Source organism: Myotis nattereri (genome assembly GCF_964212035.1).
Source record: "Myotis nattereri genome assembly, chromosome: 4".
NCBI classification, from domain to species: Eukaryota; Metazoa; Chordata; class Mammalia; order Chiroptera; family Vespertilionidae; genus Myotis; species Myotis nattereri.
This window is the reverse complement of record NC_138079.1, coordinates 80,274,951-80,298,207: the sequence shown is the minus strand read 5'-3', so window position 1 is coordinate 80,298,207 and position 23,257 is coordinate 80,274,951. Positions and strand designations below refer to the sequence as shown.

At 49.5% G+C, this 23,257-nt stretch overlaps 1 protein-coding gene across 3 annotated transcripts; it reads right to left on the bottom strand.

Moving 5' to 3' along the window:
• Positions 1-5,626: 5,626 nt before the first annotated feature.
• Positions 5,627-22,605, bottom strand: POP7 (POP7 homolog, ribonuclease P/MRP subunit). 3 transcript variants are annotated; one of them, XM_081090093.1, is made up of 2 exons: positions 22,392-22,605; positions 5,627-6,308 (listed from the first exon to the last, which is right to left on the bottom strand). In XM_081090093.1, exon 2 carries the CDS (start codon positions 6,296-6,298, stop codon positions 5,876-5,878), a length of 423 nt encoding a protein of 140 aa, XP_080946219.1. In that variant the 5' UTR covers positions 6,299-6,308; positions 22,392-22,605; the 3' UTR covers positions 5,627-5,875. The 3 variants fall into 3 exon arrangements, with proteins under 3 accessions (XP_080946219.1, XP_080946218.1, XP_080946217.1); XM_081090092.1 differs by lacking the exon at positions 22,392-22,605 and adding an exon at positions 21,118-21,407; XM_081090091.1 differs by lacking the exon at positions 22,392-22,605 and adding an exon at positions 6,620-6,781.
• Between the last annotated feature and the right edge of the window lie 652 nt (positions 22,606-23,257).

Below are 23,257 nucleotides of genomic sequence, written 5' to 3'. Positions count from 1 at the left end.
CTCTATCCACTGAGCCAAACCAGTTCTGGCTCAAATCAATTTTTAAAAAGAGTTAACACTATACATTAAGAAAAAACACACATGACCATTGAAAAACTAGACAACATGGCTAAGCCAAAATACATAAATTAAAAGGCACCCATAATGCCATTAGGAAGATGGAGTCCTAAGTGGTCATTTTCACAAACTTCTTTCTTGGTGGGATGACCTTGGCCTCACTCCAAATCTCTGAGCAGCTGGACATCTCCTTCCCTAAGGACCTGCATTGTACACATACTTCTAGTCCAACTTCTCCATAGATTCAAAAGGGTATGTGGGTCCTGGCCAGTGTGCTCAGTGTTTAGAGCAGGGTTGGGCAAACTTTTTGACTCAAAGGCCACAATGGGTTCTTAAACTGGACCGGAGGGCCGGAACAAAAGCATGGATAGAGTGTTTGTGTCAACTAATATAAATTCAAAGTAAACATCATTACATAAAAGGGTACGGTCTTTTTTCTTTTAGTTTTATTCATTTCAAACGGGCCGGATCCGGCCCACGGGCCGTAGTTTGCCCACGGCTGGTTTAGAGCATCATCCCCCTCGACGAGGGGTCACGGGTTTGATTTCCAGTCAAGGGCATGTACCTGGGTTGCTGGTTCATTTCCTAGCCTGGGTTGCGGTGAGTGCGGAAGCAACCGACCAATGTCTCTCTCGAGCCAATATTTCTCTCTCTGCCCCCCCCCTCCCTCCCTCCTTCCTTCCCTCCTCCTTTCCACACTCTTAAAAAAAAATCAATGGCCGAAACCGGTTTGGCTCAGCGGATAGAGCGTTGGCCTGCGGACTGAAAGGTCCCAGGTTCGATTCCGGTCAAGGGCATGTACCTCGGTTGCGGGCACATCCCCAGTGGGAGATGTGCAGGAGGCAGCTGATCGATGTTGAAACATCGATGTTTCTAACTCTCTATCTCTCTCCCTTCCTCTCTGTGAAAAATCAATAAAAATATATTTAAAAAAAAAAAAATCAATGGAAAAGAATATCCTCAGGTTAGGATTAACAACAACAAAAAAAGGTATGTGGGACATACCATTCTTTCCCCAACTCCTGACGGAGCATCAGGAACTCATCTGGGACATAATATGGGACTTGCTTATCAGCCCATCCAAACCAGTTCATGTGTCCGCAGGGCCTTCTTCCTTACCAGGCAAGCCACAATGAAAAGCTGACAAACTAATAACCCAGCCTTGTGAATCAAACACACACAAATCACCTTCCTTCCCCTCTCCCTAGTTACATTAAGAGGCTCCAGAGACACAGCTGATTCTCACAGCCAATTGGCCTGGAGGTCAAATCCCCCCCAGTGTTACCTACAACCATCAAGGCTTAACTACAAAAAGACTGTGCACAAAGACCACAAGGGGGGTGCACCAAGAAAGCATAAAAAATGCAGAGACAAAGAAACAGGACACAAATGACAGAAATGGAGGAAAGCAAAATGCTGGATATAGAGTTCAAAACCACACATTTAAGGTGTTTCAAGAACTGTCTAGAAGCCACCGATAAATTTAGTAAGGCCCTCGAAAAGACTGGTGAGACTGGCGATAATGTAGTGAGATCCTCAAGAAATCTAGTGAGACCCTCGATGTTGTGATAAAGGACCAACTAGAAATTAAGCATACACTGACTGAAATAAAGAATATTATACAGACTCCCAACAGCAGACCAGAGGATCGCAAGAATCAAGTCAAAGATTTGAAATACGAAGAAGCAAAAAACACCCAACCGGAAAAGCAAAATGAAAAAAGAATCCAAAAATACGAAGATAGTGTAAGGAGCCTCTGGGACAGCTTCAAGCATACCAACATCTGAATTATAGGGCTGCCAGAAGAAGAGAGAAAGCAAGATATTGAAAACCTATTTGAAGAAATAATGACAGAAAACTTCCCCTACCTGGTGAAAGAAATAGACTTACAGGTCCAGGAAGCGCAGAGAACCCCAAACAAAAGGAATCCAAAGAGGACCACACCAAGACACATCATAATTAAAATGCCAAGAGCAAAAGACAAAGAGAGACTCTTAAAAGCAGCAAGAGAAAGAAAGTCAGTTACATACAAGGGAATACCCATACGACTGTCAGCTGATTTCTCAACAGAAACTACGCAGGTCAGAAGGGAGTGGCAAGAAATATTCAAAGTGATGAATAGCAAGAACCTACAACCAAGATTACTTTATCCAGCAAAGCTATCATTCAGAATTGAAGGTCAGATAAAGAGCTTCACAGATAAGGAAAAGCTAAAGGAGTTCATCACCACCAAACCAGTATTATATGAAATGCTGAAAGGTATCCATTAAGAAGAGGAAGAAGAAGAAAAAGGTAAAGATACAAATTATGAACAACAAATACGAATCTATCAACAAGTGAATCTGAAAATCAAGGGAATACATAATCTGATGAACAGAATGAACTGGTGATTATAATAGAATCAGGGGCATAAAAAGGGAATGGACTGACTATTCTTGGGGGGGAAAGGGGTGTGGGAGATGCGGGAAGAGACTGGACAAAAATCGTGCACCTATGGATGAGGACAGTGGGGGGGGAGTAAGGGCGGAGGGAGAGGTGGGAACTGGGTGGAGGGGAGTTGTGGGGGGGAAAAAGAGGAACAAATGTAATAATCTGAACAATAAAGATTTAATTTAAAAAGAAAAGAGGCTCCAAACCATTCCTTAGCAAAATGTCTAACAATAGTAGCCTTTACAAACACCAAGACAGTGCCAAGCACTATGCAAATTGTTTGTCTTTTTAAGTCTCTGTCCTACTTCCTATTAGACTTTACAGGACCAACGGTTTAGACCTCTCCAGGCAGGCCTGGCACCTAACAAATCCCTACCACTAAAGGATGCTCAATATTGACGCTATGGATGATGAACAAATGTCTACACCCACTTCCAAGCTAAGCATTTGAATTCTAGCCTCTGAGGATGTTTCTGAAGTAGGAGGTTATTATGCACTCATTGTGGGCTCTGCAGCTGTTGAGTAAAAAGAAGGGAGGGAAACTGCATTTGGACATACCTTCCTCCATTTCCCTAGTTTTGTTTTTTTTTAATATATTTTATTGATTTTTTACAGAGAGGAAGGGAGATAGATAGAGAGTTAGAAACATCGATGAGAGAGGAACATCGATCAGCTGCCTCCTGCACATCTCCTACTGGGGATGTGCCCGCAACCCAGGTACATGCCCTTGACCGGAATCGAACCTGGGACCTTTCAGTCCGCAGGCCGACGCTCTATCCACTGAGCCAAACCGGTTTCGGCCATTTCCCTAGTTTTGATGAAAGACACTTCAGAGAGCCAGTAGAAGTTGGGGATGGAGGGTGGACAGAAGCCAGAGTCAGCCTCACTACAAATGGGATGGAGTTCCTTTCCCCACCCACCATGCATGGGCTCCAATAGATGCAGAAGTCTTCCCCTCATCTTTACATGCCCTCACACACTCAAGGGTGAGCCCCCACACCGTCCAATGTCTAAGGGCTATTTCTATAAAACTGCCACTGAGGGAAGCTGCACTGGCAAGCAGTGAGAGAACATGGAGCAGAAATAACAAACAAATAGGCTGGGAGACATAGCTGCCAAAACAAACCAAATGCAAAAGGCTGCCTGCCACCACCTCAGCTGGGCCCAGGCCAGAAGCGTAGACACAAGAACACATACGTGCAGGAAGACACATAGTTCCATCCAGCTCCCTCTGCTACTGGGGGGCTCCAGGGCAAGGGAGCCTTGCAATCAAGGATGATAGGGGAATGCGGGTAAGGGGTGTGATAGGAATATCTCCCATGTCTCCCTCGCCTCCTGCTTTCTAGCCACTGGGTGACCCTCCAGCCCCAGAACATGTCCTGCCTGTTCATGAACCCCTTTTGGGCATACCAACCCCTCTACCCAGATATGCCCTCTCCCTTCTTTTTTGCCTGGCAAACTCCTATTCATCCTTCAAAACCCACGTCAAAGGTGAAACCATCTTGGACCCCACCAGGAAGTTAGCATCTCCTTTTCCACATTTCCATACCATGACTACTTAATTCTTTTATAACACATCTTCCTCATTCACAAAAACTGTATATCCACCTTTCCAATTAAATGGTGAGCTCCTTGAAGACAGAGGCTATTCTATATCCACCCTTTGTATTCCCAGGGCCCAACCCAGGCCTTGCCTCACAGGAGGTACTCAGCACATGTTTAGCTGTTTGACTGAAGCACTGGTCCTTTTGTAAGGAATCCACTTTACTGGCAGTCACTCACCCAGTACCAAAGTCCCTCATCAATACGCAAGCCAGAAGGGATTTCAATAAATGAGAAGCCTGATTTTCAAAACCTAAATCAAACTACCTTCAAACGAACTAAAATAAAATTCTGTTACTAACCTTTAAATCAGATGCTTTCAAACTTGATTTCAACCACAGTAAAACAATTCATATACCTACTACATATCTTGTATATATATAACAGCCTAATATGCAACTTGTCCCCCCAGGAGTTCGACCGGGAGACCAGGAATTCAATTACTCACTATGATGTGTGCTGAGCACCAGGGGGCGGCCGGCAGCCACAAGGAAGGCCTCGCTGGCCAGGCCTAGACACCCTACCTGTGCAAGAATTTCATGCACTAGGTCTCTAGTGTGTATATGTAAGCACATTGTTAACTAAAAAATTGGCAACAACACTGCCATTTAAGTTGCACTTTCTTCTACTTGCTTTATTTTTTTATTGTCTTTGAGGGTTGAAGTTTTTTGTTTTTTTTAAATATTGATTTTGAAAAGGGATAGAAAAAAACACCAATGATGAGAAAAATCATTGATCAGCTGCCTCCTGCAGGCCCCACACTGGGGATGGAGCCCACGACCTGGGCATGTGCCCTTGACCAGAATCAAACCAGGGACTCTTCAGTCTGCAGGCTGACACTCTATCCACTGAGCCAAACCAGCTAGGACTCTACTTGCTTCTTAAGTCTATGATCCAGTACAGTGATTTCAAGACCCACAAATGGATCACCAACCACACTGCTTTAGATGACTCTAGTTTGATAAACATGAGAAATCTGATCTTTCTAAAAATATCCAAACGAACAGTATTTATCTGTGCCCAGTGATTCGGGGGGAGGCTTTCTTTTCCCACAGAGCAGCCCAGCCAGAAAGGTCTGAAGGGCTCTGGACCATAGTTGCTTCGAACACTTTGGGCTCTGCGGGACCAAGAAATGAATGAAGCCATGTGTCAATCCCTACCAGAGGCTGATACAAAGGAGACCCTAGGTTTTGCTTCTTTCATTTTTAAACCCCCACCTTTTCTGTGCCTGGGAACCTCTACCAGAGCCTGATGCTTCTGAGCATACAACTGTCCCAGCTGCATGCAGCAGGCAGAAGTGTACACCTTATCCATTAGGCCTGCCTCTGAGCGAATGAGAAATTTTAAGGCAAACATTGGGTTGTCAGGCTTTTGCATTGTACTAAAGTTTGTTACACTGTCCCTAGTACAATGTATGCTCTCTGTGAAGGCACCTCAAGTTTCCCTCCTACATTGACATACTTGTCAGGTTTCCTACTCTTCTTTTCAAGCACACACAGACTTTACACAGGGGAAAGGAGTCGCAGTGGGGTGGATGGACACTAACACAACTCGATACTTTTTATTGTCTGGGACAATGGTGGGTTACAGACCACAAAGATTCAGGAAGGCCTATTGCTTGGGCCCAAGAGACACTCTCCCCGCCTCAATTCAAAATCCCTTGGGCTATGAGAAGACAGGCTTTTCCTGACTCTGGCAGGAGGTCCATGACAGTACTCAGTACAAGGAGTGTCATACCTGAGCCTAGCTGGGGGTGTCTGGACAAAGTGGGCCAGACTCATTTTAATTACTTCGGTGTGACCCTGAAAACTCGGATGTGGATGGCCGAGTTGTTTCTGATGCGGGTCAGCGGCTCTCGTGCATCAGTCTCTGGTTCCAGGTCATCAACAAGCTCCACCGTGGAGGTATTGGCGGCCACCTGCAAGGACCCGAAGCTGCCCGCCTGCAGCTGCAGCGCAATGTTGATTGCACGATTGATGGCCAGCCCCAAGCCATGAATGTAGATCTCAGTGCATGCGTTCTGACCCCGCGCCCCGCCGTCCAGCAGCTTCTGGCAGCGGACCAGCTGGGCCTTAAAGTCAGTCTTCATGTTGACATAGATGTCATTGGGCCTCCGGGGCAGGCGGTGGGGCAGTCGCTTCCGAAGGGTGTACTCCACTGGATCCAGCTCAGCCTCGACGGCCCCACGGTGCTCTCGGTTTTCTGCCATGGTGCGTGCCCTGGCCGGGGGGAAAAAGACGAGATCAGCGAGGGGTGACAAGCGACTTCGCTTCCTTTTCTACTCCATTTCCTGTCCAATAGGTGTAACCAGGAGGGGGCGCACTCAACGCCCCTCTTCGCTTCCGGCCTCAGTCCCCGCCCAGTCCCCCAAGCTTCCGCGTATCCTCCACCGCCACCGCCGGCTGTTCATTCATACATCGCCCCCAGCCTCAAGCCCCTCCACCGCCCGCTCCCTGGCTCTCGCGCCTGCTCTCTCGGGTCCAGGTGGCCCCCTTGGGGAGGCGGCCCTTTCCCCGGCCAGGTCACTTACGCGTTGTGCCAACCGGCCTAGTGGAGGGTGCAGCCAGGACCCCAGACCCGAAGCAGGGGAGGAAAGGGGTAAGCAACAGGAACGCCAGGTGGCGGGCGACCCCGGGCTTCTGCGAGCTCCGCGAACCGCCTTCCCGGCCTCCGTGCTCCCCGCCCCTAACCTACGGCCTCGGGCAACCGCGCGAGGCGTTGGAGTAACGCGAGGCTTCCGGGATGATGGATCTACCACGTGTCTCGGAGGCGGGCCCAGGGGCAGGGGGTGGTACCAGGTCAGAGGAGGAGGAGGGTCAGCTGCCCTAGGCCAGACCAAGTTCCTGGCCCTCGGCGGGTCTTGGGGGGAGAGCAGGGTCTTGGGGGGGTGGTGGGGAAGCGGCTATTCTAGGGGCGTGGAGAATGTGGGTGAGGCTCTGGCAATGACAGCAGGGAACGCAGTGAATGCAGAAGAATGCGATCGCAAAGGAGCCTAAAGACAAGCCTGGGCTCCGGCATCCATCGCAGTTGCTCTGGTCAGAGGCCTGACGGAGCTGAATTCTCGCTCAAAGTCCCTGTTGCCCAAATACGGAGGGGGGCATTGAGTGGTGAGGGGTGGCCCTCGACAGAGGACAGCGTCCCTGGCTCCCCGGCAGTTCACGGGGACCTGTCCCTCTCCCCTGCCTGTTGCCGGCCGACCCCAAGCCCACCCTTGGGGATCCAAGCTATGAGGCCCAGGTTTCACGATTCCCTTGGGGTACGCTAACTCACTCCCCTCAAATATCACCCACCGGTTCTTTGGTGGCTTCCCGAGACCTGGGAGCGGGAACGTGCGCCCCCTGGCGGGCAGGGCAAGGCGAAGCACTGAGCGGTGGGTGTGTGTTCCTTGCTCCCTAAGACCAGTGGGGAGAAGTTCTCTGCCCAGACTGGTGCAGCTTCTGGAGTTCCCTCTGGAAATGCGTTAGACCTGCACTGGGGACCTCGAACTACGCTCTGTTTGAGTTTTCCCACCATTCAAATGGGGTAATTCCTGTCTTGCCATGGAGCTGTGAAGTCCAATATAACCTTGTAAACTGGAAGCCTACACAAGTGAGTTGGAATTGTTATGGCCCCCAGGCCCCTCTCGTTGCCGAGGGTAGAGTCTAACCTTATTTTACTGTAGGTTAGAAAGAACTCTCAGCACTAGTTAAATCCCATAGTTGTCTTTTTTAGCTTTAGATTCTTTCATTAACCACCAGTTTGGAGGGTAATGAGGGAGGGCAAGGTAGTAGGTGAAGAGGAAAGGCTGGCTACAACCCTATTCTGCCTCAGAAGTGACACCTGAGCTGAGTTTTAATGGGTAAATAGTTCTTCTGGGAACCAAGGAGTATTCTGAAACAACTGCTCAGTATTTTTAAAAGAAGGGAAGCAGCCCTAACCAGTTTGGCTCAGTGGACAGAGCATTGGCCTGTGGACTCAAGGGTCCCGGGTTCGATTCCGGTCAAGGGCATGTACATTGGTTGCAGGCACATACCCAGTGGGGAGTGTGCAGGAGGCAGCTGATCGATGTTTCTCTCATCCATGTTTCTAACTCTCTATCCCTCTCCCATCCTCTCTGTAAAAAATCAGTGAAATATATATGTTTAAAAAAGATTCTCTTTAAAAAAAAAAAAAAAGGGAAGCATAATCTAAGCTACCTCAAGGAACTAGAAAAAGAAGAGCCAAATAAAGCCAAAGCAATAAGATGGGAGGAAATAATAAAGAGCAAAAATCAATGATACACCGAAAGACAATAAAGAAACTCAACTCAGAAGCTAGTTCTTTGAAAAGATAAATAAAATTGACCTTGCAAGACTGTCTAAAAAGAGGGGACAAGAGAAAGAAGACTCAAATTATGATTATTAGAAATGAAAGCGGGAATAGCCCTAAAGATCCCTCATACACTGAAAGATACTAAGAGAATAATACAAACAACTCTACATACATAAATTTGACAACTTAGGTGAAATGGACCGATTCCTAGAAAACCACAACCAACCAAACTCACTCAAGATGAAATTAATAATCTGAATAGCCCTATAACTATTAATTTAATTAATAGCTTTAAGAAAAACCTTTAGAAAAAAGAAATATCTAGGTCCAGATGGTTTCACTGGTGAATTCTACCAAAGAAGAAATGAGACGAATTATACACACAATATCTTTCAGAAAACAGAGTAGGAAGGAACATTTCCCAACTAATGTCATGAGGTCAAAACTAGACAAATATAAAAGAAGAAAACTACAGACCAGTACCTCTCATGAACAAAGATGCAAAAATCCTCAACAAAATGTTAGCAAATTGAATTCAACAGTAGTCTCCCTTTATCCCTGGTTTCACTTTCCAAGGTTTCAGTTGCCCATGGTCAACTTGCATCTGATAATATTACATGGGATGGTACAGAAATAATTCATAAGTTTGAAACAGTGTGCTGCTCTTAATAGTGGGATGAAATCTCGCCTTCCTGCTCTCCAGGGATGTGATTCAATCCTTTGTCCAGCATATCCACACTGTATAAACTACCCATCCATTAATCACTTTGAAGCCGTCTTGGTTATCAGATCAACTGTCGAGGTAGCCCTTATTTTACATATGTAACACTTTCAACAATAAAGATTAAAAAATGAAAGAAAAACACAGTATATATAAGGTTTGGTACTATCTGTGTTTAGGTAGCCACTTGGGTCTTGGAATGTATCCCCCGCAGAAAAGAGGGGACTACTATATATAAAAAGAATTATAAACCATGACCAAGTGAAGCTGATTTCAAAGATGGTGCAATATAAGAAAACCAATTAACATATCTACCACATCATGCCTGCCTTTGGTCGGAAGCTTTCAGCCTTAGAGCATTAAGCAGTGAGTGCCCTCTCTGGGGATCAAGTTTTCCCTGGAAAAGGCAGCAAGAACTGTGACCAGGAGCCTGTCTTCAGAATTGTGACCACAAGGTTTCAGGGGGGAAAGGGAAAAAAAAATGTTTTCGATGTAATAGCATTTTACTTTTTTCTCTCTCTTTTCTGAGTTCTTCCCTGCCTTTAACTAATAAAGAATGTGGGGATAGAAACAGTTCTCTCTGAGGTTTTCCTTACTTGTGACTTAACATTCTTGACCTGGGTGGGGCTGAGAGCTGAAGCTTCTCCAGGACAAAGAGCCTGGCTTTGTGCATCAGTGTGGAAGTTAAACAGAAAGCGTAGGTGAGATTTTTGTTGGCTATTTTAAAAGTGTGTCATTAATATAAGAAACATTATATTCATAGTATTTAATCTTTCTCACTTGTAAAAAATAAGAAAAACAGCAGGTAAATATTCATACAGGGAATAGCAGAGCTTTAAGATTCATTTCCATTTTAAGTCCCTTTGTTTTGCCAGTGTGTTCATGTTCAGGTCTGTTATACTAATGTTATTTATCGATTTTTTCATTTATATACAGTTAACTAAAGAGTTTTTTCAAATATCCATGTCTGTAAAGTATTTTTTTTAAATATATTTTTTATTGATTTCAGAGAAGCAGGGAGAGAGAGAGAGAGTGAGTGAAAGAGAGAGAGAGAGAGAGAAACATCAATGATGATAGAGAATCATTGATTGGCTGCCTCCTGCACACCCTCTACTGGGGATCAAGCCTGCAACCCGGGCATGTGCCCTTGACCAGAATGGAACCTGGGATCTTTCAGTCCACAGGCCAATGCTCTATCCATCGAGCCAAACCGGCTAGGGCTGTAAAGTATTTTTAAATAAAGTTTCTTTTGATATATATAACATTAACACTCTAAAGGAAAAAGTTCATATGATCATTTCAGTTTATGCAGAAAAACTATTCAACATAATTAATCATTCCATTTATGATTTTAAAAAATGTTAGGTAAACAAAGAATAGAAGAAACTTCTTCAACCTTATAAAGAGCATCTAAAAAAACCTACAACTACCATTATACTTAATAGTAAAAGACTGGCCACCTTTCTTTTTGTTTTTATTTTACTGATTTCCGAGAGGGAGAGGGAGAGATAGGAAGAAACATCAATGATGAGAGAATCACCAATCAGCTGCTTCTTGCATGCCCCCTACTGAGGATTGAGCCAACAACCTGGGTATGTGCCCTGACTCAGAATCAAACCGTGACCTCCTGGTTCATAGGCCCACACTCAATCACTGAACCACACAGGCTGGGCATGGTCACCTTTCTTTTAAAAGACTGTCTTCTCTCACCACTCTTATTTCAGCCAATGCAATAAGGCAAGAAAAGGATATAGATTGGAAAGGAAGAAATAAAACTGTCTCTATTTGCAGATGACATGACTATATACATAAAAAATCCCAAGAGTCTATAAAAAAAACTTATAATTAATAAATGAGTTTAGGAAGTTTGCAGGATACAAGATTAACATACAAAAAATCAATTGTATTTCTACACACTGGCAATAAACAATTGGAAACTAAAATTTAAAACACAATAATACCATTTATAGTTACCCCAGAGATGGGGGGGAGTGGGAGAAATATTTACATATACATCTAACAAAACATCTACAAAACCTACATGCTGAAAATCTACAAATGCTGATGAAAAAAATAAAAAATCTAAGTAAATACATAGCTATACCATGTCCGTGTATTGGAAGATTTAACAGTAAAGATATCAATTCTCTTCAAATTGATTTCTAGCTTTAATACAATTACCAGCAAGAAAATCCCAGCAAGAATTTTTGCAGATTTAAACAAGTTTGTTGTAAAAGTTATATGGAAAGGCAAGAAAAGTTAAAGCAATTTTGAAAAAGAAAGAGTTGGAATCAAACTCCCTGATTTTAATACTTAAAATATAAACACGATATCAAGACAGTGTGGTATCTCCCAAGGGATAGACACAAAAATCAATAAAATGGAACGGAGAACCCAGAAATGGATCCACACAAGTACAGCCAGCTGATTTTTACAATAGTGTAAAAGCAGTTGAATGGGGAAAGAAAGTCTTTTCAGCAAATGGTGTTAAAGCAACTGGACAAACAGGAAAAGAACTGGACCTCAGCTCTATGAAAAAAATGAACACAAAATGGATGATAGATCTAAATATAAAATGTAAACCTTTCAGAAGAAAACATAGGTAAATATCTTCATGACACAGGGTCAGGTGAAGAGTTTTTTGACACAACTCCAAAAGCATAATGTACTATTAAACAAAAAAATTGATAAATTGTATGTCAACCAAAATTTAAAAAAACTTTTACTCTGTGAAAGAGCACATTAATAGGATGAAAAGAGAAGCCACAGACTGGGAGAAAATATTTGCAAATCATATATTTGACAAAGGACTTGTATCCAGAATATATATAGAACACTCTAAATTCAAGAGTTAGAAAACAGCTCAATTAGAAAATAGGCAAAAGTCATATATATATATATATATATATATATATACATACTAGGGGCCCGGTGCATGAAATTCGTGCACTGGGTGTGGGGGGGGGGGGGAGAGTGTCCCTCAGCCCAGCCTGCCCCCTCTCACATACTGGGAGCCCTCAGGCGTTGACCCCCATCACCCTCCGATCGCCTGATCGGTCCCTTGCCCAGGCCTGACGCCTCCGCCAGAGGTGTCAGGCTTGGACAAGGGACCCCCATCTCCCCCCGATCACTGGCTCTGGCCCCCGCCCAGGCCTGAGGCCTCTGGCCCAGGAATCATGCCTGGGCAGGGGACTCCCATCTCCCTCTGATCGCTTGCTCCACCCCCCGCCCAAGCCTGACGCCTCTGACCCAGGCTTCAGGCCTGGGCAAGGGGACCATCATATCCCCCCAATCCCCGGCTTCGCCCCCCATCCAGGCCTGATGCCTCAGCCAGAGGAGTTGACCCTCATCACCCTCCGATCACCAATCACCGGATCGGCCCCTTGACCAGGCCTGAGGCCTCCGGCAGAGGTGTCAGGCCTGGGCAGGGGACCCCCAGCTCCCCGCGGTTGCAGGCTCCGCCCCTGCCCAGGCCTAACGCCTCTGGCCAAGGTGTCCGGCCCGGGCAGCGGGGACCTGCAGTGGCAGCGGGGGGGCGCCGCGATTGTGGGCTTCGCTTTGGGCCCAGGCAAGGGACCCCTAGCTCCTGGGACTGCCAGCTTCGACCGTGCCCAGCTCCCATCGCTGGCTCCACCCCTACTTCCTGCTATCACTGGCCAGGGCGGCAAAGGCGCCTGATTCTCCGATCATGGCTGGGGGGCAGGGCAAAGGTGGCCCCAGGGCCGCCTTTGCCCTGCCCCCCAGCTCTTAGCTCCCCCCTGGGTTTCAGATCACTGTCAGTGGCAGGGGGCTTCTTCCTGCTTTCCCTTTCGCCTCCCTGCATTGTGCCTACATATGCAAATTAGCCGCCATCTTGTTGGCAGTTAACTGCCAATCTTAGTTGGCAGTTAATTTGCATATAGCCCTGATTAGCCAATGAAAAAGGTATCGCCGTACGCCAATTACCATTTTTCTCTTTTATTAGTGTAGATATATATATATATTTCTTTATTGATTTCAGAGAGGAAGGGAGAGGGAGATAGAAACATCAATGATAAGAGAGAATCATTGATCATCTGCCTCCTGCACGACCCCTTCTGGGGATCGAGCCTAGAACCTGGGCATGTGCCCTTGACTGGAATCGAACCCAGGACACTTCAGTCCACAGGCTGATGCTCTATCCATTGAGCCAAACTGGCCAGGGCTAGGCAAAAGTCTTGATGAGATACTATCAAGATGCCAAAAAAGCACATACGACATTCAGTATCATCAGTCATTAAAACCATGACTACTACACACCTATTAGAATATCCAAAATAAAAATCCTTCACAATACCAAGTGCTGACAAGAATGCAGAGAAACTTGTCATACACCTGTATGGATCTCTCATATACCGCTTGTGGGAATGTTAAATGATACAGCCTCTTTGGAAAAGTTTGGCAGTTTCTTATAAAGCTAAACATATACTCACCATATGACCCAGCAAGAATCCTCCTGAGCATTTAAAACCTGTACACACATGTCCATAGCAGCATTAGTTATAATATCCCAAACTGGAAACAAGCCAGGTGTCTCTCAGCAGGTAGATAGTTTAAAAAACTGTGGTACATCCACACCATGGAATACTACTCAGCAATGAAGATGGGCTCAAGGAGCCCTGTCAGATGGTTGGAATACTGGTAACATCATAGAATACTGTGCTAAGCAGCTCATAGTTAGTGTGGAAGGCAAACAAGATGTGAAAAATCGTATGCCCAGTGGGGTGAATGTACAGGAATCTGGTAGACCCCCAAGGGGAAATAGCCAATGAGACCTTGGGGGGAGCAATGGCTAAGCTGAGACAGAATTTCTAGCAGGACTCATATCCTGTGTAGTTCCTCCTATTACAAAGAGGAGGTCTAGAAGGACTAAGTCATTGGAGATAGGAGAGGAGAGTAGGAACCAGCAAAGGACTCAGGAGCAGCTAGTGAGATAGGAGGAAATCCAAGGGAGTATGGAAGCCAGGTGAAGAAAGCGTTTTCTGGAGGAGGGAGTGATTGACTCTGTCATATGCTGCCAAGAGGCCACATATGACACTGGACCAGTGGATTTAGCCATGTAGATCACTGGTGACTTGAGAAGAAATTACATTTGGTGGACCAAAGAACTTCGTAGAAACTAATTCTGAATGCAATAAATTAAGGCCCATTTTGTCTGATAATTAAAAATAAGAATAATTTGTGAACTGTTACTTAAGTTGTGTGTCTTTTCATGTTATCTAAAATACTAGAGGCCCAGTGCACAAAAATTTGTGCACTTGGGGGCGGGGAGTCCCTCAGCCCGGCCGGTGCCCTCTCGCAGTCTGGGACACCCTCGGGAGATAACGACCTGCTGGCTTAGGCCTGCTCCCGGGTGGCAGAGGGCAGGCCCAATCCCTAGGTGCAGCCCCTGGTTGGTCTCAGAGCAGGGCCGATTGGGGAGTTGGGGCGCCGCCCACTGTCATACACAGATCAGGGTGATCGGGAGGTTGTGATGCCACCCTCAGTCACGCTCAGGGTAGGGCTGATTGGGGGGTTGGGGCACCGCCCCCTGTCACACTCAAGGCAGGGTCGATGGGGAGGTTGCGGTGCCACCACCTGTCACACACAGAGCAGGGCCAATCAGGGGGTTGGGGCGCCGCCACTCTCACACTCAGGGCAGGGCCAATGGGGAGGTTATGGCTCTACCCTGTCACACACAGAGCAGGGCCGATCAGGGGGTTGGGGCGCCGCACCCTGTCACACACAGAGCCGCAGGGCGATCAGGGGGTTGGGGAGCTCCCCCGTATCAGGCACAGAGCAGGGCTGATCAGGAGGTTGGGGCGCCTTCCCCTGTCACGAACAGAGCAGGGTGGATAGGGAGGTTGTGGCCCCGCCCCCTGTCACACACAGAGCTGCAGAGCGATCAGGGTGTTTGGGCGCTGCCCCCTGTCACGCTGATCCCGGTGCCGGGAGGCCTCGCGGCTCCGCTGATCCCGGTGCTGGGAGGCATATTACCCTTTTACTATATAGGGTAGAGGCCTGGTGCACGGGTGGGTGCCGGCTGGTTTGCCCTGAAGGGTGTCCTGGAGCAGGGTGGGGGTCCCCACTGGGGTGCCTGACAGCCTGGATGAGGGGATGATGGCTGTTTGCAGCTGGTCACACATCCTTCAGGGTGGGGGTCCCCACTGGGGTGCCTGGCCAGCCTGGGTGAGGGGCTGAGGGCTGTTTTCAGGCTGGGGATGACTGAAGCTCCCAACCGCTCTTTTTCTTTTTTATTCTGGGCCAGCTTTAGCTTTGAGGCTTGGCTCCAGCTCTTAGGCCTCCTCTGCTGAAAGTAGGTTTCTGGCCTTTGTTTACAATGTTGCGATCCTGCTGGCTGAAGCCCGGGACTAAAGCCTGGTTTCTGGGGTTTGGTTTAGCTTCTATATTTGTTACATAGTTGCTTAGAGTTGCAGGTCAGAGGCCTGCAGCGGCAGGCGGGGGAACGTTGGAGTCCTCCATCACTGAAGTAAGCAAGCCTCATGTTAGTTTCAAGCTGCCTGGCTGCTGGCCGCCATCTTGGCTGGCAGTTAATTTGCATATTGCCCTGATGAGCCAATGGGAAGGGTAGCGGCCATACGCCAATTACCATGTTTCTCTTTTATTAGATAGGATGTTTTCCAAACTTTGACATCCAGATAAATGTAAAGGTTCACAATTAGTTGGGTGAAGCCAAGCTCTGTAATACTGTAAGCTGATTTGACACTAAGATGGTCCTTACCTTTTTACATTTCATTGAAGGTAAACGCCACAGAGGAATCTTCCATTAGGAAAAAAGGCAGAGCTTGGCTGTTTAGTCTTTTTTTGTGTGAGGCATGAATCTTCTATTTTTATTTTTTTAAGCTTTGGGGGGGGGGGGGCATTTATTTATTTATTTATTTATTTTAATTAATTAAATCTTTATTGTTCAGATTATTACATTTGTTCCTCTTTTTTCCCCCCCTAACTCCCCTCCACCCAGCTCCCACCCCACCCTCCTCCCTCACTCCCCACCCACTGTCCTCATCCATAGGTGCATGATAAGCTTTTTTTTTTAATTGACGATAGTATTACAGATGTCCCCTATTTCCCCCCCATCCCACTCCACTCAGCCCCCTTAGCTGTTTAGTCTTACTTGAGACCTCCCTTTCATCTAGATTAATCGTCTAACTAAATCTCTTATTTAGTTCAAAAGCTTGCAAATTTAAAACAACACAGACCAAGACATTTTACAGCATAGTATCCGAATAGAAAGTATTTCAGGTCCAAGTGATTTGTTTGTAAATTTTTTCTTTAATACTGCACACAAGAGATTGTCTGATATGGTTTCCTTTCTCAAAGAGGGAGCTTATAGGATTCATTTTCAAAGTGTCATCAGCAGCAGCACGGTGGTTCCCATTTTATAGTTGGGGGACAGGACTTGCCCAGGGTCACAAACTGGCACACAAGGAACCATGGGGGATCATTCCAATTTTATACCCTGGAGTCAGTCTTGCTCTTTCTTTTTTTTTTTTCATTCTCATTGGCAGTTTTGCTCTTCTTGACTCACTGCATCTAGTGAGTGCTACACTTGGGTCAAAACCATTTTCATGGTAGCATTCAAGGCCCTGAACTGAAATTTCACTTCACTTCTCATCTAACTAGCAATCCAGGTCCTCTTCTCCCATCAGCCTGCATTGTCACTATTCTCAAGGGGATGCCACTTTTCCTAAATTTACCTAAATCTTGCCCTTTTTTCAGCTCAGCACAAGCCACCACTGTCGCCAACTGCTCCCAGTGCACAGAGGTCCCTTTGCCTGTGTACCATTTCTCCACCATAATTTACAACCTCACATTTGCTAATCTATCCTATATAATAAAAGCCTAATATGCTAAGTGTCCGGTAGTCCAATCATCTGTTCAACCAATCAAAGCATAATATGCTAATGATATGCTAAGGCAGCTCAACTGCTCGCTATGATGTGCACTGACCACCAGGGGGCAGACAGTCAACCGGTCAACCAGTTGCTATGATGTGCACTGACCACTAGGGGGCAGACAGTTGACCAGTCAACCAGTCACTATGACATGCACTGACCACCAGGGGACAGATGCTCCGACCAGTAGGTTAGCTTGCTGCTGGGGTCCGGCTGATCAGGACTGAGAGAGACAGGCTGGACATGCCCTGGAGTCCTCCCACAGTCCCTCCCTGGCTGGCCAACCTCCTGCATCCCTCCCCAGCCCCAATTGTGCACCAGTGGGGTCCCTCGGCCTGGCCTGCACCCTGTCACAATCCAGGACCCCTTAGGGGATGTTAGAGAGCCAGTTTTGGCCCGATCCTACAGACCAGGCCAAGGGACCCCACTGGTGCACGAATTCATGCACCGGGCCTCTAGTATCCTATCTAATAAAAGAGAAACATGGTAATTAGCATACGACCGCTACCCTTCCATTGGCTAATCAGGGCAATATGCAAATTAACTGCCAGCCAAGATGGCGGCCGACAGCCAGGCAGCTTGAAACTAACATGAGGCTTGCTTGCTTCAGTGACGGAGGAAACCAACGTTCCCCACCTGCCTTGCCGGCCTCTGAGTCTGCAGTTTGAAACACTGTAACAAATATAGAAGCTAAACAAAACCCCAGAAACCCATTTTCAGCGAGCTGGGATCTCAGAGCTGGAGTTATACATTGTTTCGATTATAGAATCCAAACAAACCAGATACCTGCTTTCAGCAGCAGAGGCCTCAGAGCTGGAGCCAGAGCTAAAGCTGGCCCAGAATAAAAAAAGAAAAAGAGCCGAAACCGGTTTGGCTCAGTGGATAGAGCGTCGGCCTGCGGACTGGGGGGTCCCAGGTTCGGTTCCGGTCAAGGGCATGTACCTGGGTTGCGGGCACATCCCCAGTAGGAGATGTGCAGGAGGCAGCTGATCGATGTTTCTCTCTCATCGATGTTTCTAACTCTCTATCTCTCTCCCTTCCTCTCTGTAAAAAATCAATAAAATATATTTAAAAAAAAAAAAAAGAAAAAGAAAAAAAGGAGCAGTTGGGAGCTTCAGTCACCCGCCAGCCTGAAAACAGCCCTCAGCCCCTCACCCAGGCTGGCCAGGCACCCCAGTGGGGACCCCCACCCTGAAGGGTGTGTGACCAGCTGCAAACAGCCATCATCCCCTCACCCAGGCTGGCCAGGCACCCCAGTGGGGACCCCCACCCTGAAGGGTGTGTGACCAGCTGCAAACAGCCATCATCCCCTCACCCAGGCTGGCCAGGCACCCCAGTGGGGACCCCCACCCTGCTCCAGGACACCCTTCAGGGCAAACCAGCCGGCACCCACCCGTGCACCAGGCCTCTACCCTATATAGTAAAAGGGTAATATGCCTCCCAGCACCAGGATCAGCAGAGCTGAGAGGCCTCCTGGCACCGGGATCAGCATGACAGGGGGCAGTGCCCAAACCCCCTGATTGCCCTGTGGCTCTGTGTGTGACAGGGGAAGGCGCCCCAACCTCCTGATCAGCCCTGCTCTGTGCCTGATACGGGGGAGCTCCCCAACCCCCTGATCGCCCTGCGGCTCTGTGTGTGACAGGGTGCGGCGCCCCAACCCCCTGATAGGCCCTGCTCTGTGTGTGACAGGGTGCGGCGCCCCCCCGCCCCATGGGCCCTGCTCTGTGTGTGACAGGGTAGAGCCATAACCTCCCCATCGGCCCTGCCCTGAGTGTGAGAGTGGCGGCGCCCCAACCCCCTGATTGGCCCTGCTCTGTGGGTGATAGAGGGCGGCGCCCCAACCCCCTGATTGGCCCTGCTCTGTGTGTGACAGGTGGTGGCACCGCAACCTCCCCATCGACCCTGCCTTGAGTGTGACAGGGGGCGGTGCCCCAACCCCCCAATCAGCCCTACCCTGAGCGTGACTGAGGGTGGCATCGCAACCTCCCAATCCGCCCTGCTCTGTGCATGACAGGGGGCAGTGCTCCAACTCCCCAATCGGCCCTGCTCTGAGACCAACCAGGGGCTGCACCTAGGGATTGGGCCTGCCATCTGCCACCCGGGAGCAGGCCTAAGCCAGCAGGTCGTTATCTCCCGAGGGTGTCCCAGACTGCGAGAGGGCACAGGCCGGGCTGAGGCACCCCTCCTCCCCCCCGAGTGCACAAATTTTTGCGCACTGGGCCTCTAGTATATATATAAAAGCCTAATAAACTAAGTGTCCCACCGATCGGTCGACCACTCAACCAGTCACTATGATGCACACTGACCACCAGGGGGCAGATGCTCCAACTGGTAGGTTAGCTTGCTGCTGGGGTCCAGCGGACTGGGACTGGGCGAGACATCCCAGACACGTTCTGGACCCCCTCACGGTCCCTCCCCACTGGCCAACCTCCTGCGGTCCCTCCCCGGCTGGCCGGCCCCCATCGGGGACTGGGCAAGACACCCCAATTGCTGGTCAGGCCGAGGGACCCCACCCGTGCATGAATTTGTGCACTGAGCATCTAGTTAATAATAAGACGTGCTAAGACCTCACTCATTCAGAGGTTAGACTGCTGATAACTTCCAACCACCCAGAACACAATCTAGCAAAGTTAAAAAACAAACAAAAAGCAACAACAAAAGCTTCCTTAAAATTTTTTTTAATCCTCACCAGAGGATATCTTTCCATTGATTTTTAGAGAGTGGGAGGAGGGGGAGAGGCAGAGAGAGAGAAACACTGACGTGAATTTGTTGCCTCCCGCAGGCACCCTGATTAGGGCCAGGGCCAGGGATCGAGTCTGCAACCGAAGTACATGCCCTAGGAATGAATCCAACCCCGGACCCTTCAATTCACCGGCTGACGCTCTATCCACTGAGCAAACTGGCTAGGGCAAAAAGCTTTTGAGTAAGAAAACAAACAAAAATACCCAGCTGTCATAAGCATATTCTAGGAGAAAAATTCTGATCCAAGACTGGGTTCTGTTGATACATTTTCATACAGTATTAATCTGCCCTAACCGGTTTGGCTCAGTGGATAGAGCGTCGGCCTGTGGACTGAAGGGTCCCAGGTTCGATTCCGGTCAAGGGCATGTACCTTGGTTGTGGGCACATCCCCAGTGGGGGGCATGCAGGAGGCAGCTGATCGATGTTTCTCTCTCATTGATGTTTCTAACTCTCTATCCCTCTCCCTTCCTCTTTGTAAAAAATCAATAAAAAAATATATTTTAAAAAAAATAATCTGAATATTGTGGGCTGTGTGTAATCAAAAGCCACTATTTCCTAACATTGTGGAGTACTTGCCCTGTGCCAAGCACTGTGTTAAGTGCTTTACTATATAATTCAGAGGAGAGAGATTAATAATTTGTCCAAGGCCACAGTTGGTAATGAATGGAATCAGGACAGGAGCCCTTGCTTTAAACAACTGCCATTTTCGGGCCTGTTTGCCAGACAACAGAGGCAGGAATCCTGTCTGCAAGAAAGACAAGGGAACTGAAAAAAGCGGACACTAAAACTACGAATGCATAGAAGCCTGGGGGGAGAGGAAGGTATTCGGCGCAGGAACAAAAGGCTTCTTCACTGGCTGCTCCTAAGGTCCGCTATTGGTTATGGCACAAGTCAGAACTTACTTTCCCTGTTTTGAGAAGGATTATTTTGTATTTGGTAACAGCTATTTTAGGAAGCTGGGCGGTAGAGTATACATTCTAGAATGACTTCCAAGGAAAATCGTGAAAACACACAACTTTTTCATCCCTAAAAGGTTCAGGGATTCAGAAAAGTCATTCCGGAAAACCTCTTTAAACAAAGGAGGTGTCGATCTACATTTTACATTTGCATAGTAGTTATCATCCTTTCAAAGCCTTTCACATTCACTTATTCTAATTATTGCAGCACCCCAGGAAGGCAGTGGAGTGGGGGCCGGGGATGGGAAGCGAACATTACCTCCTAGTCACTACAAGAGAGCCAATTCTTAGTCAGTGGCAGAGCCAGACAAGCTCCAGGTCTCCCCGGCCAGCACTGCCTCGGGCTGCTGTGAATCAGTAGGTTCCTCACTTGGTGCGTGTACCCCAGGACCCCTGATAAACGCACCTCTTTCAACACCGGCGGGCTTCCTGGAGGAAGCCGACTGACTGCTCAGAAGCCGGCGATGTCACTAGCGGCGGCCTCCACGACGGTCGCGCGTCACGTGTCAGGGGGCAGCCAGGGAGTACCCCGGGGGCACCCCCACCCCTGACCGCCGCGAGCCCCGCGTCACGTGACCAGCCGGGCTCCCGGGTCACGTGCCGGGGGGCTGGGGGGCGGCGGGCGCGCAGGCCGCCCCAGCAGGGCGCGCGGAGAGCCGGCGAGGCCGTGTGGGTCGGAGCCGGCCGGGCCGCGGCGGGAGGCGGCGGCGGCGGAGGGGGCGGCCCTGCGGCCCCGCGTCCGCGTCACGTGGTGCGAGGCGGGCAGCCATCTTGCTACAAACACAAACAGAGAGGAGCGGCCACCGCGGGAGCGCCAGCGCCCCTTCCCCCGCCGCCTCCGCCGCCCCCAGCCAGCCGCGCGCCGCCCGCCGCCCGCCCGCCGCCGCCGCCCGCGCCCCGCGACCGGAGCCCCGCGCCTCCCGCCAGCCGTGGTAAGCGCTCGGCGGCCCCCGGCCCGGGGCAGGCCCGCCCCCGACGCCGAGGCGGCCGCGCCGAGCCTGCCGGAGCCAGAGCCAGAGCGCGGGCTGCCGGCACGGACCTTCCCTGGCGGCTCTCAGGCCGCTGCCACCGGTGCGTCCGCCTCCCAGCCCCCCTGGCGGCCCCTTCCCCGGCGCGGCCTCCGGCGCTGCCGTCCGTCCCGGGGGGCGGCTGCCCGCGCCCCGGGCACCTGGCGCCCCTCCCTGAAGGGCACGCTGTCCTCCGGGCCGGCCCGCCTCCTTCCCACCCCCGCGCTCCTAACGGTCGTCCGCCGACCCCTCCAAAACCCGCCGGGGGTCCCGGTCTGCCCCCGCCAGCATCCTCCGCCAGCCCCGCTCGGCGCCGCGGACCCGCCTGCCGCTCGCCCCCCGGGACGCCTCGGCGCGCCTCCGGGTTCGCGCTGCGATTCGCTGGGCCCTGCGGGTCTGGGTCCCAGCATTGCACTCTGGCTAACGTGGCAGCCCTTTCCTCTCCTGGGTCTCCACCTGAGCCGGCGACGTTAGTGCTTGGTCATGGGGTCTCCCTCCTCCGGTGCCCGGTGCGTTCCACACGTTCGTCTTTTCTGATGCCAGCCCGCCCGGCCCGGCCCGTCTCCCCTGATGGTCTCCCCTGATGCAGCAGCTCCCCGGCTCCAGCCCCGTCACACCGCCTTTTCTTTTCTTATTCTTTCAAGTTAACTTTAAGGCGATCCGCACTTCTTACCTCTTACCCAGTCATTCCTGGGATTCCCAGGAAGCCTCCAGGTCTGGTCCACCAGGTGGTCCCTGGGAGATGCTCCATCAGGACTTGTTGGCCGGTTCTTCCCGCAGCCACCCCAGGCTCACTCCCCTCCTGCCTCTCATGACCGCTTCCCCAATGGTCCCCGGCCTCTCCGCTGCGCCTTGGAGCTCACATGCCAGTCGCAACTTCGCTCCCCAGCGAGAGCCCCCAGCTTGCCTCTGCAATTGAAGCAGCGTGGGTACCAGCAGGCCGGTTCTCGGCGTGTGGGAGTTTGCTTTCTGGTTCTTTCCTCTGCACTGTTCCCGGTGCAGTCCCAGGACACCGACCCCGGCTCCAGCTCCAGCTTTAGTTCCTGCATCGTAGGGCTAGCATGCCACTGGGAGTGGTTGGGCAGATCTGGACTTGGTGGTGCTGCCGCGGCCTGGGATCCAGGTACCATAGGGTGGCTACAGTCAAGTGAGTTGTGTGCTTAGACCCCTGGTCTGGCTTTTTCAGCCAGTGGATGTGTTAGTATTGTGTGTGATTTGATGGGTTAAAGGGCCCCAGTTTGCCCTCCATTTTACATCTGTGGTTGGAGTTTGGAATAGAAAAAAATAGACCCACTTTAAGAGCAGAGGTGAGAAGAGGCTGGCAGCCATGTGAAGGATTTAAAAAATTCTAACAAGAAAAGTAAAATGGCTTAAAACTCACAAAGTCTGCTTGAGAGTTTGGGGTGGTTCTCCAGTCTGGATAGAGTGTCTAGGGACTTCTGGGTCCCCTCCTGAGGCAGCTGCAGCCTCTCTTCCTTGTTTTCCCTGGCTGGAGCCCAACACTGGGCAAGTGGGCAGAAGGGATCAAATGAGTTAAAG

Bases quoted from the DNA above. Each gene is read 5' to 3' on its own strand.
- POP7 (XM_081090093.1), bottom strand. From the start codon at position 6,298: ATGGCAGAAAACCGAGAGCACCGTGGGGCCGTCGAGGCTGAGCTGGAT.